The sequence below is a fragment of the Sinocyclocheilus grahami genome, unplaced genomic scaffold, assembly GCF_001515645.1.
Source record: "Sinocyclocheilus grahami isolate Dianchi unplaced genomic scaffold, SAMN03320097.WGS_v1.1 scaffold342.1, whole genome shotgun sequence".
In the NCBI taxonomy this organism is placed as follows: domain Eukaryota; kingdom Metazoa; phylum Chordata; class Actinopteri; order Cypriniformes; family Cyprinidae; genus Sinocyclocheilus; species Sinocyclocheilus grahami.
In genome coordinates this window covers 776,859-797,518 of record NW_015505521.1, presented here as the reverse complement: position 1 = coordinate 797,518, position 20,660 = coordinate 776,859, and the positions used below count along the sequence as shown (strand labels likewise).

The 20,660-nt window shown below is 38.4% G+C and overlaps 1 protein-coding gene across 9 annotated transcripts in view; it reads left to right on the top strand.

Annotated features, from left to right (window-relative positions):
- LOC107603197 (phosphatidylserine decarboxylase proenzyme, mitochondrial) overlaps window positions 1-20,290 on the top strand; it is a 31,159-nt gene extending 10,869 nt beyond the window's left edge. For 4 of the 9 annotated variants that reach the window (XM_016295934.1, XM_016295935.1, XM_016295936.1 and 1 more), the window contains 6 exons: window positions 9,943-10,108; window positions 12,564-12,800; window positions 13,188-13,326; window positions 14,219-14,368; window positions 14,568-14,728; window positions 18,980-19,961. In XM_016295934.1, coding sequence (XP_016151420.1) covers window positions 9,943-10,108; window positions 12,564-12,800; window positions 13,188-13,326; window positions 14,219-14,368; window positions 14,568-14,728; window positions 18,980-19,204 — 1,078 coding nt within the window. In that variant the 3' untranslated portion in view covers window positions 19,205-19,961. Of the gene's footprint in view, window positions 1-361; window positions 811-9,942; window positions 10,109-12,563; window positions 12,801-13,187; window positions 13,327-14,218; window positions 14,369-14,567; window positions 14,729-18,979 lie in introns of all 9 variants that reach the window. The other 5 variants (XM_016295932.1, XM_016295933.1, XM_016295931.1 and 2 more) reach the window with 4 other exon arrangements.
- The last annotated feature ends 370 nt before the right edge of the window (window positions 20,291-20,660 follow it).

Below are 20,660 nucleotides of genomic sequence, written 5' to 3'. Positions count from 1 at the left end.
TAAATTGGTATATGGTAGCAATTATAGATTATTAGATTTTCTTACACATTACTGTTGCTGTGCTGAAATGTTGTATAGAACATGCAGAAATTAATAGCAAATTGAAGTGAATGCAATGTATTTTTAGACTTTGTTGATGCGCTGGGCTTTTGTAGAGAAAGTGATTTTGAGATCAGAAATCGTATCACAACAGTCGGGAGCTTGTTGCTCTTTATCCTTCAGTTGAGAAAGAGATGAGAGAGAGAGGGGGGATGGGGTCATAGATGGAATTCAGGATCTACTGAGCACATGCTGACAGGATTGTCTGTTTACAAACCCCCCCCTCCCTCTCCTCCTCCTTTTCATATCACCACCTTCCCAGCTGCACCAGGCCTTGAATTCAGCAGCGGCTTAGAAGAGAAGGTGGACCCATCCGCTGGCTGACCAATCGCAGTTAAGCATCCCACACGTGACGAGCAGGGAGGGCGGGTCTTTAAGCTTTGCAGCGGAAAACCACCGGGCCAGACGAACGGAGTGAGCGTGAGAGAGGGCTAAAGCCTGCCATACGCACTAATCCTTCCACAGTGATCATGTGTCAGGAGAGTCTGAAGCGGCAGAAGGGGCCTATGCGGAGCACTGCGGGGAAATGGTGAGATGCTGCAGGTCTTTGCACAGCTCTCCCTCTTGCTACAATCTCCATAGAGTCAGGGTTGATGTGCGGCGTTTCCGTCCGCCGGGCTCCTCAGCGGGAGCGACAGGGGAGCCCGCACACGGTGCCAACAACGCCGGCACGGGGGGCCCATCTCAGCTCAGCCACCGGAGCCGATTCAGGTACCGGCAAGGAGTGTGTGAGATGCTGGGACATATTTCAGGCTGAGAATGTGTGTGGATGACAGGGTGAATTTAGCTGGTTGGATCTAGATCAATTGTTGACTGCGCACTCGGAGTGAGAGAGGACAATTGAAGGATCAGCGGAGCTGGAAAGTGGGCGAGCGAGAGGGGATTACGGAGACCTTGCACGAACTGGGCCACCCTGCAGAGGGACAATCAGTGTGCAGTGTGAGTTTGTGTCACTGTCCCGGTTGTACGATTGCATTGTAACATTAGGCTTTTGCTAGCACTCTCCGTCCAATACAATCCGCACAGTTTGCATAGCTCTACTCGGAGCAGATGCTGTTCCCCTTGATTGAGAGAAAGATGCAGTCGAGGGAGGCTCAGATTCAGCCAGTGATTGGCCAACGTGCGCCTGCATTGAAGAAACAAGGGGGGCTATGTAGAACAGAGAGTGTGTGAAAGAAAAAGAGTCTGAAACAGAAGACTTTACATTATCTTTTTACCGGCTGCAATCATCACCTCTCAAATGTCCTCCGCAGTTTGAGTAATGCACTGTGAATAGCTGTTGAACTGCAATGTTCTTCGATGGCTATTCATCTGCTCTGGACAAGTTGGGGGAGGGGTAGAGATGCTCTAATTTCAATTGAATGATAGCCTGATGACTGAAAGCTCTCGTAAATGCCAATTCACTGTTTCGAGCCTTTTAGGTGCACTAGGGCGCCACGCACACTTTGGCATATTAACTGGATTTGCCAACCGCTAGAATGAGGTTACATAATGCACAGTGCTAAAAGTGTTTAGTGTGAAAGGTTACACTGGCCACTTGCACAGCTCTTTTACAAATGTAGTTATAGGATGGAAACAACATTTATACAGAGGAGCTGCTGAACGCAGGTTATCACGTTCATTGTTGGGTTGTGTAATGAGTATTTTTGCCTCTAAAAAATTTGACGACACATGTAAACAACATTTTGTGATTTTCATGAAAAAAATGTGAGTGGTGGTTGCATAAGTAAAAGTTGCTTTTGTGATTCTGGGATGTTGCCAGGGGCTTCAAGGTGGTTGCTTGGTGTCCCAAGTGAAAAGAGCCTCCTATAATGGCTCAAATCCAACCCTCAATGTAAGTCTTTTGTCTTTTTTACTGCCAGGCAGAAATGCTTGTCTGCCAGGTGCAGGTCGAGTTAAGATTTTTTAAATGTAAGATTTGAAAAAATTCCTACAATTAAGAATGAGCAGAAGGGAGGAGACTGTCTAATCATAGGCCATATTGAACATTATGTAGTCGCGCCTCAGTTTAAAAGAGCCAATCGCTTTTTTCATAGAGGCATTACTTGTTTGTTTGCATTTGAATGCACGTGTATTAGTTGATTAACCTAAAAATACAGCCTTTTTTTTTTTTATTACTTGAGCTAAAGAATTGCAACACAAAATATATGAGTATTACCAACCCAGGCTCACTGGAAAACATGCTTGTGGCAACATTTCTGCAAAATTATATTACATTGCTTCTTGTATGTAGTGAATTTTCAATCTTGAATGTGAATGTAAATGTCACATGAATGTAAATCTGGCAATTTTTTATTATGTTGGTGGTTATTCATATTGCAGAAGTTCAGAAATTAAATGTTTGCTGAGTGGCGCTAAAAGGTTAATGCTCTATCACGTTTGAAGATAACATACCATCTACACTTAACCCTACGTTAAACCTAACCGATAGAGTTAACAAAAGCAAACATGAAATACAAACGTATTTGATGAAGGAACCATGCCATTTTAACTTGCTTCAAGTTTTTGAGCTCTCATATTTGTGACCCTGGACCACAAATTCAGTCTTAAAGGGGTCCTATTATGCCTTTTCACTTTTTTAATTTTAGTCCGTGTGTAGTGTGTATGTTTGGGCATAAAAAAGATCTAGAAAGTTACAAATCTCAAAGTCCACTCCAAAGGGAGATATTTCGTTTTTTAAAAATCCATTTTCAAGAACTACAGCAAACGGCTCGTTTGGACTACAGCGTTTGGTTTCCGGGCTTTGTGATATCACAAAGCGGCTCATTAGAATATCATTACAAATAATTCCCGCCTACAGAAATTCGAATGGTTGGGGGGTGGGGTGGGGCGAGGTCGTTGTTAGAACGCTTGGTTGAGTGAACGCATCAGACGAGACGACGAAGAAGAGCAGCTGCTGTGCTGTAGCCTCACATTTTTGGCATGTCTAGAACAGCGGTTCTCATTTCCAGTCCTCGCGTACCCCCGCTCTGCAATTGTAACCGGTGGGATAATGTGTATACTGAATTAACATATTTCTGCAGTCATAACATTTTTATATATCTTAGCCCAGCTATTTTAAACTGTTTGATCACATGGGTTACTATTATGCATAAAAAACCCTTACACAACATTGATAGGAATACTGAGATAAAATACAAAAAAATACAGTGGGGCAAAAAAGTATTTAGTCAGCCACCAATTGTGCAAGTTCTCCCACTTAAAAAGATGAGAGAGGCCTGTAATTTTCATCATAGGTATTACCTCAACTATGAGAGAATGGGCCAAAATACCAGCAACAGTGTGTGAAGACTTACAGAAAACGTTTGACCTCTGTCATTGCCAACAAAGGGTATTGTGTGTGCTGTGCTGTACTAGGTGAGCTATCGAGCAAGTTTACTACATCAGAAAAGCTGTACATACTAGTGCTGTGTTCGATACATCGATACGATGATGTATCGTCACAGAGATCTGATGATACAAGTATCGATTCAGCTGACCCTGTATCGATATCGCGGCATGTGCGCTGCAGTGGACCGCGCTAAATTTGAATACAAGAACACCGTTTAAAACGGAGTAGAAAAGTGTAAGGTTTCTAAACAATATAAATCTGCTAAATGTGTTAATTATCTTTGTCAAACTGGCAACCATGTGTACGCACACTCTCTCCACTGAGGATAAACGCGCTTGCTTTCTGAAAACACCGGTTAGCTTGCAGTTTAGCGATCTCCACTTCAATATTCTATTATCAGAAAAGTGTGATTTATCAAGTGTTCATTTATATGAGCGAGAGAGGCTGTGTATGCATGTATTAAAATGATCGACCGATATTGATATTTTATTACCGATACCAATTATTTGCCTGTTTATGTGCCCGATATGCAGAACCGATATTTATTTTCTGTTATAAAGTAAATAAATGACAGAGTGAAGTAAGTCCATAGTTCACTTTAGTTTTTCCTCCTTTCAGCCATCTTAAAAAAAAAAAAAAAAAGTGTTGAAAATTACTAGTCTTTCATGTTCAATTTAATCTTCATATTACAATAAAAAACATTTTAGTTAAAGCATCAGCAGCAACACCAATATTAACAATAAGCAAAATTAATGTAGAAGGTCTAATGTTTTCAAATGGAGAAAATAAATAAATGAAAGGAGTCATATCAACTTCATTTTAAACTACCGTTTTAGTAGGTTTATAAGCTGTTTAATAGGCTAAAGAGTGAAGAATAATTCACTGGATAATGTTAATTCACTGAATAATATTCTCTGGAATATTGAAATATAACAAACAAAACATTGTATTTTATTGCATTTCTCAACTGGCATGTTATATCAGAATTACTAATAATGTTTTTGTCGTTCTAGATTATGAAATGCCTGCTGACAGCGCAGTTTATCTATGCATTTACACAGAACTAAACCCTAACTGCGATCGCTCGCGGAGATAATAAATTAGTTTCCATAGAGATGTATTTATTTAGATGTTTATTAGCGAAATAATGATTATATAGTAAATGTTAATACAATTTAGGGGTGTTTTAAACAAGTGAATCTTGTTCAAATTTACATGCGGTGGCCGTGCTGGAGCATTTCCTGAGCATCAACCCGGTGAGTGAACAGCAATATGAAAGCGGCTTCACGAGACTAATGATGAGCAAATATACAACAGAGAGAGAAGTAAATTTAGCATTTTTATTTTCAACATGCGCTCATTCATGGCTGTATTATTTAATTAATGCAAAGTTACGTCTTTATTGGGAAAGGACTTGACGGATTATCTTAGCCTACATGACTCTGCCTTCATGAGACGATGAGCATATAGACAACAGAGAGCGAATTAAATTCAGCACTTTTATTTCCAACATGTGCCCATTCATGGCTGCATATTATTTAATTCACGCAAAGTTACGTCTTTATTGGGACAGGACTTGACGGATTATCTTGCGTGACTCCGTGAGCTCATCTCTATTTCTTCGAGCCAAGCTGCATAAACTGTATATCAGGCATTTATTTAATACATCTAATTTGTGCATTAATGGCTGTTATGTTAAATAAAGTTTACTAACTACAGTAAATCAAGTATCTGTGCACGCCGTTGTTGTTGTCTTCTCTCCCCTCAGATGCCGTGGTGCAATGGCGATCCTGCATGCAATTCTCAAAACATCCACAAGATGGCGGCGTTTATCGGTGAATCCGATATTACAAAACTCATATCCGATTATTGTAAAATGCAAAAATATCGGTAAATCGATATATCGGTCAATCTCTAATGAATTACAACCGTTTTGCCGCGTTTCTCTATTAACAGTGAAGCTGTGGCTTTAATTCCTTTAGATACAATTATGTTACCAGCTCCTTGTTGAGAAAGGCAATGTAGCTCTTCAGCGATTAAGCTATTTTATTGATAAAATTGCGGGGCAGCACTAAAAAGTTTATCTAAAGAATGTCTGTGCGCGCGCGCAGAGTGATCTGACTAAACGTGTGTGCGTGAGCTACAGTGAAGACAGCGCATTAGTTTAGAACTCTTCAAATTTTTATTTTTTAAACGTAGAGAGTGTGTTGATTTGTGCAATGATAACCTACCAGCAATGTTAAGATGATTTTAATATATTAGAATGAGTGCATTACAATATAAATATATTAGAACGAGTACATTATTATATATGGGCTTAAAAACAAGATGCAAACAATCAGAATATTGTACCTGGTGGGGAGTGCACAATGTAAACATGAAACATATGCCATTACCTATAGGCTATTGTACTGTGGTACAGTTATAGAGGCCCTTCATAATACAGAGGTCAAGTGCCTGTTCTGCCAATAGTTAGCAACGGCCCTATGGGATGCAGTGTTTAATAAACAGCTGCTTTACACATTTTTTCTGAGGTGAAATTCAGAGAAGTCCCGTATCGTGATATGTATCGTATCGTGGCCTCTGTATCGTGATACGTATAGTATCGTGACTTTGCTGGTGATACACAGCCCTAATACATACAGACCATTTTACGATGTCAATCAGTCTTCCCCCTTTCAAATACATAGGAGCTCTACTTAACTGTAAGTTTCTGTTTGGCGCTGTTACCAAGATGGCCGCCAAGTTAACTCACTTTCTTTTAAAAAGGACTTTGAGCATCACTATTTACATTTGCTTATACCAGAGCTTTGACTAGACTGGTCTCCAGAGTATGGTCCGATGTTATGCCTGCTGCAGTTTGTCTATTAATAGTAAGAGCAATAAAAATTTTACACCTTTCTGTGGGTGAGGCCCGCACGTCAGATGCTGTTATGATGACGCACGACAGGTCAATGTACTTTAAGATTGTGGAGGGAAATTGTGTAGCCCAGGCACCAAAAGGTTGCCCACTGAGCCTGACAAACCTGGCATGAGCTAGTGTTGCTATAGTTTTTATCATCAATACACTGAGGATTATTACCCTCTGATTACTCAGGTATGCTGCAAATCTTGATCTCTCAAACAGAGATTATTGGATAGTACATTTTGAAAGGGTCAAAGTAAAGATGTTCTCGTGAGCGGCATTGTGAGTAGGGTTGGGTATCGATTGGGTTTTTTACGATACCGGTGCCAAATCGATACTTTTAAAACGGTACCAGTGCCTGAACCGATACTTTAAAAAAAAAAAGAGCCACAAAAAAAACGATGGATAACATTAAAGAACATTAAAAATATTTAAAATAAATATACACAGCAGTCACATGCTCCTCGGATGCTCTCATTTCCCAAGTTGTGCTTCCCTTACTCTAAGGCTAATAAATGCATTTCACGATCTGGGTCATTATTTAATACAAAACCACACATAATGTTTCTACTGTATCTCTGTCAATCACTCTGAGTTTTGTATTGAGTTAAAATGAGTGAATTGACTGAGTGCTGTCTGTCACTGTCTTTAATCAGTTCTGTGAATGACTATATGGTATGCCACAGGCACTGTAATATGTTTTATATTGAATATTACATTTTCAAATGAAAATAGCAACATGATCATTTTATAAAATATGCGTTCATATGTGTTAAGGGCTAGATTTTTGCTGGAGGAAACAGCTGGGGTGTGATGAGGGGTGAACGCAGCAAAAGCTTTACAGTAGAGATGGGAAACCGATTGCTCCCTCGTGACCTTTTGTAAACTGTATTTATGACAAAGAACTGCACAGATACAGATATTATAACAATCTATCGATAAACACACACCTTGTGTCCTCTGTTTCTGTTTGAGTCCGCTCGCGCTGCGCCGCCGCGGTCTGCGGATTGAAGAGCGCGCTGAAAGACGGGGAGGAGACGAAGTCTACCGCCGTTTTCATATGAAATTTAAAGGGGACTGACTCTGAGGCGATCCGCTAAAAATGGTCTAGCGACGCCCATGCTGCTTACGTTCATTTCGGAGAACCAGGACAATATTTCAATCGATCGCTCAGGCATTTAAGTGGCACCGAAATCTGCATTCTGATTCGGTTCTAGTACATACCGGTTACATAGGGTTTCGGTACCCAACCCTAGTTGTGAGTATACCTGACTAAGTCAGGTGACACATTGAGTGTTTGTGTTAGGCCTGTGGCTAAGTCTCCTCTGTCCACAGGTTAGAACAGGGTTTCATCCTGATTAGGGTGGACACAGTGTTATATATTATACAGTGGGGCAAAAAAGTATTTAGTCAGCCACCAATTGTGCAAGTTCTCCCAATTAAAAAGATGAGAGAGGCCTGTAATTTTCATCATAGGTATACCTCAACTATGAGAGACAAAATGAGGGGAAAAAATCCAGAAAATCACATTGTAGGATTTTTAAAGAATTAATTGGTAAATTCCTCGGTAAAATAAGTATTTGGTCACCTACAAACAAGCAAGATTTCTGGCTCTCACAGACCTGTAACAACTTCTTTAAGAGGCTCCTCTGTCCTCCACTCGTTACCTGTATTAATGGCATCTGTTTGAACTCATTATCAGTATAAAAGACACCTGTCCAAAACCTCAAACAGTCACACTCCAAACTCCACCATGGCCAAGACAAAAGAGCTGTATATAGCCCACGTAGTTGCAGCCCTGGAAGGTCCGTGTCGACCCAGCTAGTGCTGTGTCATCACTTTCAGTGCCAAATATGACCCACTTTACTGACACACTAAAGCTAATCTCACTTTAGCCTGAAGCACTAGCTCTTAGTGTCATACTCAATGAAAAGCCAGCAGTTGTAGCCAAACAAGACGACATGTTCCACCAACAGGACCTGGATAGAGGTGCAGCTTTTTTTGCATGCGCCGTTCCATTCCCCTAACAGTCGTGTTGATCTGGAATGTTATCCCCCCGCACAGGTGCTAAAAATAGCACAATGGACACAAAAAAAATTAATAAAAGATTATTGGCGGATATCCCTCATGGCTTTAGTAGGTCTGTGCAAGCATCCTACTCGGCGTGACCTATAAAAACATGCATGTTTGTGTTGGTTAAATAGGTGTATGTTGTTTAAAATGTGGCCTTTTATCGTGTAGACTGGCCCAGGCCTTCAGTCACGTATTTCTCCTCATGTACCATTTCTAGAGCAAGTGTAGCAGGAAGGTGACGATACACCCTAAATGAGATTGAAGGTGTTAAGCAGGTGAAAGCAGCCTTTGATTAGACTGATATAAGTGGAATGGAGCTGAAAGGGAGTATATGGTCAGTGTAGTTAAGAGAAGCAATGCAAACGACCATGAGGTTAAGTTTACAGTGGAGAATTGCTATTCCTGTCCCTTTCCTATCTCAAGTATCTTTTCTAGCGTTTGTCTTCTGCTGTTTAATGTGTTCTTGTATGAGTGTCTTTGTGTTTGGTCTTTGGTATGCGTGAGTGGGTTGTGTGGATATTTATGCATGTTTTCTAAATCTTTCCTTCCTGCTTTCTACTGTTTTGATAGAACAGCCTAGTTCTGTGTTATATGGCGAATCTCAAGAAAGCATGTTTAGGTAACATTTCACCCTAAAATCAAAAGGAAAAAAAAATGAAACTATATTTTAAAAAAGAACAAACTTCTTTTTTTTTACCCGACTGTGACATTTTCATGAAAATTAAGCTCATTTTCACCCAATTTCACATTTGGACATTTTTTTCCTATTATAGAATAATCCTATTATTCTCAATGGTTATTCTCATTACTGTACTAATGTCTAAATAATTTTGTAATTATGTGTTACAATTGTGTTGTAATTACACAAATACATGACAACATTTTAATGACATTTAAACATGTTTCCACAATTGCCATAACTAATTATTTAATTATATTTATAAGTAGTAATATTAATTGTAATTATGAAAATAAGAAGTGATTAATAACATTTATGTTTATATTGCATTGAGGTGATAGCTGTGGAAATACATGCTTATTTGTCATGAAAAAAAAGAAAAAGAAAGATTTTATCAATAGTATCAACAAATGGAACTGCAGAAATACTTTTTTCCAGCAAGTTTTCTCTGGACATACATATAAATCATCCTGCCCAATCTCACACCATTCTTATTTCTTTTAGGGTGAAATATGATCCAGACATGGTCTTGACAGAGGTTCATTCTATAACAGTGGTGCTCAATCATGTTTCTGGAGGTCTACATGCAAAGTTTTGCTCCAAATCTATTCAATTACACCTGAACCAATTCATTAAAATCTTCATGAACCTTTGATAATTACAAACCGGTTGATGCAAGTTTGAAACTGAACTCTGCAGGAAGGTAGCTAGATCTCCATCAACAGGATTGGGCACTCCTGCTCTACAACATTTAGACCATCATCTGCACATACATCTTTAATTTCCACCTTCTTTATTCTTCATGTGTCTGTCTGTGTATTTTGTGCACTTTGGAATCATGGATGTGTTGTGCAGGTTGCAGTTCCCACAGTTGGCCCTACGGCGGCGACTAGGCCAGCTGAGCTGCATGTCCCGGCCTACTGTCCGCCTTCGCTCATGGCCTCTGTCCTTCCTCTACTACATCCTGGCCTTTGGAGCGCTCAAACCTCTTGCCAAAGTGGGCTGGAGGCCCACAAGCAGAGTAAGTACAGGTGGAAAGTCTACTGGCTAGAGCCTACTGGCTGATGTTGTGTGTGTTCGAGTGTGCAAAATCTCACTATCCAGAGACATAAATGCCATCCATCAGTGTGTCATCAGTGTATGATGGCCATTTGAGATTTTATGCAAAACAGGTGTTACCTTGTGGTTGAAAGTGTGTCAGTAATGTCTATGATTATAGGAAACATTGCTGGAACCATTAAGGAATAATGCTCTAGGTAACACTGATCTGGGATCAGTTCTTTTCAATCATAACCTAGAGAAAGGAAGCAACAAAACTGATGTTAGGTCAGCAGAAATGGCTGCTGCTATCAGCAGATGGCTACTTGCATATGGACCCGCTGAGCTCCATTGGGACTCGAGTGAAAAGAGCCATTGTCCCACGGTGCAGCTCTGAACTGAGGAACACTTTGTCCCTAGACCCAGTCGAGGGCATCGTGCCACGGTGGCTCTGACACCGCTATTGTTCAGTTCCCACGAAAAAAATTACCAGTCAGCCCATGCTGATGCTCTGAAGCAGATACCCTATCTCCAGTGGCAGACAGGAAGTTACAGAGAAACAGAAAAATGTTTGGTTTGTTAATGTAAATCTGTAGTTCTTCAGAGATTTTAGACATGCAGGACTTTTAATTTGGCGTCATGACAATGAATTATTAAGTCTTGTGTTGGAGCTGTACATACGTATAACTGCCACACTGATAGTAATGGTTAACATTACATTTAGTTAATTAGCGGGTGGCCGGGTGCTTTTATCCACTTACAAATTAGGAACTTCACAAGCAATTTATCATCAGAGCCAATAATATTTGCAGTACACAATAATAAAGTTTAAGTATATTTAAGTAAATAAGTGTATAGAAGTATAGTGGGTAAAAAGTAATACTAATTTAATAAGTAATTATATAAGTATACTTAGAGGGTATATATTTAATATTTTTACATTGTTCATAGTTCAGTTTTTTTTTTTATTTTGTTAATGAAAGGAGTTATTTATTATAGTTGTTTAATAATCCTCGCAGTGCCTGAAAAATAAAAAGAAACGGGAACATTGCATCCCAAATATTGTCAAATTGCCAAAACTATTGCTCAATACCAAACCCACATAAGACAAATAAAGCAATTAAAACAAAACTACCACTAGCAACTGGAGTTTAATTAAATAAAATATATTTAAATATATAATAATAATAATATATTATATAATTAATATATTATCAGTATAAATGTATTAATCTTGGCTTTTTTTCCACCATTTAAAAACGTATAATGACACACTTTTGGTTCTATAAGAGTATTTTCTGGGTCAGGAAACATTGGACATCTTCCACTTCCTGCTTGTTAAACCCATGACTATCATCTACAACCCACCACCCTGTAAGACTCCAAGAGTGTCCACATTTAGCCTCCTGTCTGTCAGCTGGGATTGAAACTAACTACAGTAATCCACTTACTCTGAACACTCAGGCCAGCTCCTGTCAAGCATCATCCTCCATGCTTTCTGTTGCACTGATCTAGGATCACTCCTTGCCCACATCAATAATGATCAGTGAGCTACACTGATCTAAACACTCTTTGAATCCAAACACTGGAGCACATGGTGCACAGCGGGTGATGTAAAGCTATATGCAGGTGCTGGACTCAGTGCAGCAGGTTTTAAAATCCTTTAGATGCTCACCTGCATTAACAGTGCAGAGTGTACACATCTTTTTTTTTTTTGTACAAATTTCATAAATATCATTACATACTTGGGGAGTCGCACCACATGAAATTTTACATCCTAAACTAACCTTACCTTTTTATAAAAAGGTCAAATTATCTGAAATTTTAAGAGACTTATTGACCTTGGCAATCTATCGATAAACTGACCCCCCCCCCAAAAAAAATTATGCCACTTAATTAAATACTCAAGAGTTTCAAGAATTTTTTTAATTATAAACTTATTAATGCTTTTTCTATTCAGTATGATATATTTGAAAAAAGTTATATCACTCCACATTTTTTAACTTTATGCCCCCCCCCCCTAAAAAATATATCAAAAATAAATTTGAAATCCGTAATCATTGTGTGCAAATTGCAAATGTAATATTAATAATATACATTTGTAGATACAGACCCCCAAAAAAGTATATAATTCAAACCATTTTGGCTGAAACCAAAAACCTTTTTTTGAGCTGCTGAAATTTCAGTGCATCACTTATTTTTATGCTGCATTCCATTCAAAATCAGATGTGGGATATTGATATTTGATATTTGACTTATGATAATAAAGTATTCTGTTGTCAAATTATACATAAACTAATAAAGTGGCAATGTATGCATTTGCTTTGCAGGTGGAAGATCATTAATTGCGTTTACTTGCCTTTCTGCAAGAGTTTGCTTTTGTATATAATAGATATTTGAGCATGGCATCTCCAAACTCTCTGTCTCTTGGGATGTAGGTTACAATCTACAAGTCCATACCCACGAGACTCCTCTCCAGAGCCTGGGGTCGCTTGAACCAGGTGGACCTGCCAACTTGGTTACGGAAACCTATCTTCAGATTGTATATATGGACGTTTGGAGTCAATATGAAGGAAGCAGCTGTAGAGGATCTACAGCACTACAGAAACCTGGGCGAGTTTTTTAGGCGCAAACTCAAACCACAGGTTCGGCCGGTGTGCGACTCGCACTGCGTGGTGAGTCTCGGTTTGTAACCGGAGAGAAAAGCCATTCTTCAAATAGATTTTTGTTGTCCCATTCTGTTTCATTCATAGGCAAACCCAGGAGAATGGGTATGTAAGCATGTGCACCGAATTTTCATTTCAGTAGAGCCATTCAACATCTAAATATTTTACAAGTTTGAAAGAAAATGTAATTAAGAGGAGCATTGTTACCAGTTTAGCAGGAAACTTCAAAATAATTATTATGGTGTCTGAAATAATAATCTAATGTTATTTAGCATATTCCAGCTACTCATGTTGGTTTTTAATACAGTATAGAGAAAACATTCCAAATAAACAATTTATCAACACCGATACTTGCAGACTAGTTTAATTCACTATGACTGTTCATTTGCTCTGCAGATCAGTCCAGCTGATGGCAAGATCCTTCATTTTGGCCGTGTGAAGAACTGTGAGGTCGAGCAGGTGAAGGGAGTGACCTACTCTCTAGAAACGTTCCTCGGGCCGCGCAACTGGACCGAGAATTTAACTGCTAACAGAAGTAAGTCTCTCAAATTATCATTTGACCAAGTAGGACATGCTCCTGGATCGAAATCCTTTGATGCTGGAACATCAGAAGATTAACACTAGACAATTTGGAAAAGTGACATTTAACTCAAGGTTTTCTAAACGGCCAAATCCATTTTTAGATTGTAAACATGACTGTATGGTTGACTTCATATTTTGATGCCTCATCACATTTTGCTAATACTTTTAAGAAATTATAGTGTTAAAATATTTTGCACTAAGTGACGTAATATAACCAGTACCTGGAAAAGCTTAATGTCAGACTTTGTATCCTAACTAAGCATAATCTACTGTACGCTACTGTTACGGTATATATAAATTGAGTAATGTTGTGAAACATTATTACAGTTTAAAATAACTTTTCTATTTTAATAAATGTGTAATTTAGTGTAATTTAGTGTAATTTATTCCAAGCTGAATTTTCAGCATCATTACTCCAGTCTTCAGTGTCACATGATGCTTCAGAAATCATTCTAATATGCTGATTTGCTGCTAAAGAAATATTTCTTACTATTAATCACTATTAGTGTTGAAAAGAGATAAATTTATGTATTTTTTTCAGGATTCTTTATTGAATAGAAAGTTCAAAAGAAGTTTGATATATATTACTAACCCCATACTTTTGAACTGTAGTGCACCTCTAAAAATCAAAGGAAAATTATTGATTGATATGAATGTTGAAAGACATATGCCTAACCATAAAATCTGATCTGACATCAATATGCCCTACATGGGTAAATCTAGCTAAACTTATAGGCCATGTGATTTAAAAAAAAAACTCGCCAGTATGTTTTATATTGGTTTTCCTAAAAATTATTGATGATAATCTCTTATATTTGTCTTGTTTTATTCCTTGCCATGTTCAGATGAGGATGATCCTGGCACTTACCAGGATGCCCTGGTCACTAAAGAGGGGAATGAGTTGTTTCACTGTGTAGTTTATCTGGCTCCAGGTGACTACCACTGCTTCCACTCGCCTACAGACTGGAGGGTGGCACACAGACGCCACTTCCCAGGTCAGCGGCATTATATGTTCTCTGTATTTTGCTTTGTTTTCTGAAAATATGATTTGTTATAAAAAGATTAAGCTACAGAGACTTTAGTTCTTATATGCTTAAGTTATAAGCTTCTTTTCTAAGCTGATGGCGACTGAGCAGTGCGTAGTTACATAACTGAAGCACAGAGTGTGGTCTGATATGTTTGCATTTATTATAGGTGCTCTGATGTCAGTGAACCCAGGAGTTGCGCGCTGGATCAAGGAACTTTTCTGCCATAATGAACGGGTGGTCTTGAGTGGGGAGTGGACACATGGCTTCTTTTCACTCACGGCTGTAGGAGCGACAAATGTAGGATCTATACGCATCTATTTTGACAAGGTTAGAACTTTTTTGCTCTGCGGTAAAATACAACTATCACTCTTATTTAGCTCCTGCAGGAGAATAACTGTGCGTTCACACCGCCACTGTAGAGAGCGTCAAAAATCGCTCTGGCCACCCTGCCAACAACGCTGTAGAAAGATTCGTGGATGCTCTGACGTAGATTGGATGCTTATCTTGTATTTAAAGGGGTCGCAAAGTGCAAACACTTGTTGATCTTGTGCACACTGACCACAAGGAGGGTAACGTTAAGTTAACCTCATTAAATATTGTTGTGGACGAAGTATTAAGATCCTTCACCTCATAATGTATAAAGCACTAATACCACACTAAAAATACTCTTAAGTAAAAGTCCTGCATTGAAAATGTTGAGTAAGTATAATCAGGTAAAAACATAACGTAATGCAAGTATAATCAGGAAAATTGATTTAAAGGTTTAAAAGTGAACTGGGACTATTATACTATTATTTATTATATCATTAGATTATTATTCCTATAATGTTAATGCACATAAGCAACTCACCAAGAACACCAACAATCGCAGACACCTTGGTTCACGCATCATTTTTTATTTTATTTATGTCCCTGTACGCAAACAGGGACGCGTCACAGATTATTGGGAAACCCGCCACAGCAATTATCAACCTCTCCTTCATTTTGCTTGGGAACTAATGTGGTCGAAACCAAAGTTTACAGTACGGCGTTCTCTGGAATCCTCTCAAGCGGTGGACTTCTACGTTCCGATTGGTTGCCGCCGAACTGCGTCATAGCTCATTACCATAAAGTTGACCTGATTTCAACTCTCCTCAACGCCCTCAACGTCCAAGTCGCACCGCGCCGCTGCTCGACGCCAGCTCACATTGAAAATTAATGACTTCCGGCCACTTTGACGCTCTCGACGGCGGTGGTGTGAACGCACGGTAAGTGTTTAAAGCCTCGTTCAGACTGTCAGCCCAAATCTGATTTTGTGCATATCCAGATGGAATCTGATTTGAATAACTGACTGTCCACACAGTGTATTGCAACTGTTCATATCCGGTTTGTGTGTCCATAAGCACTCTTACGTTTTAGGGAATGTGCGTTGGTTACTATGGCAATGCCGTTGCGTTGTTATGCCAATGCTAAAAACAACAATAACAGCAATACAGTTTGCAATACAGATGTTGTCTTATGACATGACAACATGTTGCCTTCGCGCTGGATTATTTATGGATTTCGTCTTATGAGGCAGCAGCAGAAACGCAGGAAGCTGGAATGTGCGGCTTTATTCCGTGCTGCCATCTCCGCTGGTTTCAAAACTTAAAGATGTGTGTATACTAGCAGTATATTGTCTTTTTCCGCTTGACTTGCAGTTCGCAACAACACAAGCTTGTTTCTGTAAAGACGTTCATTATGTTTTCTACAAAAACGTTTGACGTTTTTACGTTTTACGTGGCGTGAAAATGTGAAAAAGCTATGCTAAATCCGGTCAGACTGAAACGGATTTTCAGGAATGGGATTTGAATAGGATTCCAACCACATATGAATGTAGCTCGAAACGGATTTGCAAAAATCTGAGTTTTTTTAATTCGTTGCCGTTCAGACTATTTAAATATGATCGGATTTCAATCGGATTTGCACAAAAATCGGATTTGGGCTGACAGTCTGAACGAGGCTTAAAAGGATAGTTCCCCCCGATATTAACCAAATATTAATTTATTGAACCTTTAGAAAAAAACGGGGAAAAAACATTTGTGCATGTGTTTCATGTTGAGTATTGTATTTGATACATGATATAGGAGAATGTGGAACTCCTACTCGAGGAGAAAAAAACATTTTTATTTTTTAGATTTTTTGTTAATTTTTTACTAACATTTTACATTTTTCATGAGTAAATGTATCATATTTGATAATCAGATTTTAACATGATTTTTCAAATTAAAACGATAGAATGGACGATCAAGTAAATCAAAGTTGCTCCAGTCCAGTAAGTGTTCATCATGAAATATTACTAACAATATAAAAGTTATTCTTACATTAACATTTTAGTAATGATTATAAAGCAAATAGATGTGTACAACAACCTGAAGAGGACCATTTTTACAACTATACTAAAAAGCCTTTTGGATCATGTTGATAATTTAGTGGCCTTAGAAATTTGCATATCAAAAATCTGTATGCCATTTGGTGTCGTTCTAAATCTGTTTGACATTCTTTTGTAGAACATAAAATGAGATATTTAGACCTGTCTAAGCATCTCTTATTTGACAAAAACATATTCCAGGTTTTCTGATGACATACACTAGCTTTGTGTTAGCCAGACTGAAATATTCATATTGAAATCTGCATATTCAGTCTTTGCTCTTTGTGTGACATAAATAACTGTCACCATCTACTGTAGAATACGAACTAGGAAAAGCTCCAGTACAGATCACGGCAAAACCACTTACGCATATCCCAAAGGCAAAATTATGCATTTCAGCGTATCCTGAATGCTTTGACTGAAAGGGTGATTCTCCTCATTCAAAGGTTCATAGCTGTTAGATTAGAAATATTGTTGTTGTGCAACATCTAGTTCATGGCTTCCAGCTGTTTGTTGAGACATTTTTGTACTGCAGCTATTTTTAAAGCAGTCATCTGTTGGGTCTGAAGAGCTTCCGGGGACAAGTAGCACCATAAAGAATCAGCAACAGACTATACTTTAATCTCTCCACAACACCTCACAAATAAATGACAATAGTACATACTGAAACTTACAATTGAACACTAAAAATATAAAAATAAAAGCTTATTCAAAATATTAATGAATATTATAATGGTGTATAACTAATACCATATAAAAATAACACTGAGCCATAATATAGCACATTTTCAGTATATAAAAATGATCTTCAAGATGTTGTATATCTTAGTTATTTGAGACTTGCTTCTTTCCTCTAAATGTTACCCTTTCCAATCCACCACTAAACAGATTAAAGCTCAACTGTCAACCTCACTAATTAACTAGTCGACCATAGACCTTAGTCAGTTTAGACGGCATATTGAATTTTTTACAATTTTATTGAATTTAATTAACTTTTTTTTTTTGATTGCCAACCTCTGGTCACAGCAGTGTATGGAAAAAGAGCAGCATGAACATTCTTCAAAATATCTCATTATATTGGCGCCGATAGCCTCATGGGCAGCATGCCGACATATAGCACCATTGTGCTTCGGGTGTCCCGAGTTCGAGTCCCAGCTCGCGGGACCTTTCTTGTTCCCTTACCTCTCTCCCATTTCGCTTCCTGTCAAGCTACTGTCCTATCATAATGAAGGCAGGCAAAAACACCAAAAGTAAATCTTAAAAAAAATAAATTGTGAATGCTAGGGTATGTGTACAGTGTGCGTTAGAACGTAAATTTAGTAATCAGCATAGTAAGTGCGTACTGTGTGCACATCCTGATTTGTCTAACTTTGCATACCCTGTATGCTCAACTCACTCATGCGGCTTGAATTTTTTTGCAATAATTAGTTGGTCCAAAAGGTAGCAACAATGTCCTGATCCATTGTCAAAAAAGAGACCGAACTACAACAACAGGCGCCCAAGCTGATGTAGGTTTTGAATTGATGTAACTATTACGTAATCACCACAGACCGATGGTAGTTCAGAGGTGTTTACCAGCCAGAGCAAGCTTTTCTGCAAAGTTCACTTTGGCAGTCTGGTTAGAACTCCCGAAATGAACTCCAAAGGAACTTAGTTTTGACCTGATTTTGGTCTTTGTTTGAAATGACATCACACCAGTTCTTTTGCTTGAAGTATATTGGGTTTCATTTGTGAATTGCCACTGAATCGATCTTGTTTGGCGTATGATGTATTTTCTGTAAAAACCATTTGTGGTTTTTCAGCATTAGCAGAATATTGAGCTACATCACTAAGAGTGGATTTGGCCTCATTTCTACTGCTCGCAATCAGACCACTAGACAGTTGTGGGCTTGTGTAACAATGTGGGTTAATGGGTGAGATGAGAGTTTGACAGTAGATTGTAGTGGCACCTGTTTGTTGTATCCTGACTTGATAAGTGGTATTTCAATAGCAGGATGTGACCTCACTAAGTCGTGACTGTGCTTATTTTTTTTTAAATGGCATATTTTCCCTAAATCTAATGGATTTTATTTGTATTAAAATAAATAGAGAGGTTCCCCATCTGTTATAAGTACCAGATTTGGAGGATAGTTGGAGTTTTAATTCGGTTTTAGTGCATGGACAATTAACAACTGTTTTTCTCTCTTTAGGAGCTCCGCACCAACAACCCACGATACAACAAAGGAACCTACAACGACTTCAGCTACGTAACAAACAACAGCCAGGAAGGTGTGAGCATGAGAAAAGGAGAGCACCTGGGCGAGTTCAACTTGGGCTCGACTATTGTACTGTTATTCGAAGCTCCAAGGGATTTTACCTTTAATTTGAAAGCAGGCCAGAAGATCCATTTTGGAGAACCTCTTGGGACAATGTAACGCCGACGAGAGGGGAACGGAATCTGATGATGGACACGCAAAACTGTGTGCAGATGCATTCAGGGTCTCAAAAACTAATACACTCACATTTGCAGAGGTGTACTCTGTTTAAACTGAGATACATGTGTGCTCATATGTACTCAATCAACCACCACTGTTGCATTATTGCAGTCGTTTTGTTAGGGTTTGTAAAATAAGCAAAGCTTAGACCATCACGTAAAGTATTTGTTTACCATGAAATGCCATCCAGATTTTTTGGCTCTAAATTATTTTTCTATTTTGTTTTAGTAAAAGGGTTGTGTTGTTTTTGTGTTTGCCCATATTGCCTTTGGCTGGAGTCAACCTATGTGAAGGGTTTGATGGGTTCAGGATTTCCACAGCTAACTCTGCAAGCATTGGGAATGTACGAGAGACCATCACTATTTGGTAGCTTCATATTTGCCAACGCTTATCTTTAAAACCATTCTCTCCGTCCAAATTTTGCTCTTCACGAAGGTGCAAGCCATTTTGACAGTAAAATCGTGGCCACATTTACTCAGTAAGAAAGCGTTTTGGAGAAGGCAGGCGACAGTTATCACTGCCATTGTTCTCTGGTGTTGAATTATGCCTTTGCTTGTTGGTGTAGCAATACGTTGGGAGATAAATGTTAAGTGTTATGCTGTCTCAACTTGATTAGTGCCAAAACGCAAGATATATTTTTACTACCACACCTTTTTTTGCCCTTTTGATATGAATCCGGTTCTTGTAATCTTATGGCTTATGTTTTTCATTTTTTGACTTTTCTTTGTTTTATTAACCAGCGCCTGACAAGTTCAACAGACTCTACACCCTGAGCTAAAGATAAAGACCATCCGGACTCTCCTAATCTGGACCACACATGTGAATGAAGATTAGGGGAAGGACTGGAAATATTGCTTTGAATGTGTAAAAACTTGAATTTGAAAACACTGGGCTTTTCTGTGCACCAGGCCACACTTCTTTTGGAGTACAGTCTTGTTCATTCAATTCATGTAACATAGACATTAATACAAACTATTTCAGAGCGCACGAAACGTGTCATTAATAAATTTTGAAGTTTATTTAAAATCTGGTGTTGTATAAAATTGTGATATTGGTATTATAATTTGATTACATCATCTTAATGTTTTGCCTACAATGCTTTTTCATAAGGTTTGCAGCTTCTTGACAAGAAAAAAAAATCATGATTTGGCAGGTTTCATAACTTTTAAAGATAAAACAATAATATACACAGTTTGTGGTGGATTAGTACGGTAAGCTTCACAGGACAGTTGTATATTTATACAAGGGGCAATATAAAAAGGAGAAATCTGTCCGCGGTATTTGAGGAAAGTCATTCATCATTTCGTAAGCCTGGTTAATAATCAACAAAATCTCAGCGGAATATGGATTAAAATGTCTGAGATTCTTTGAAAAGGGTTGAATCAGGAACAGTATC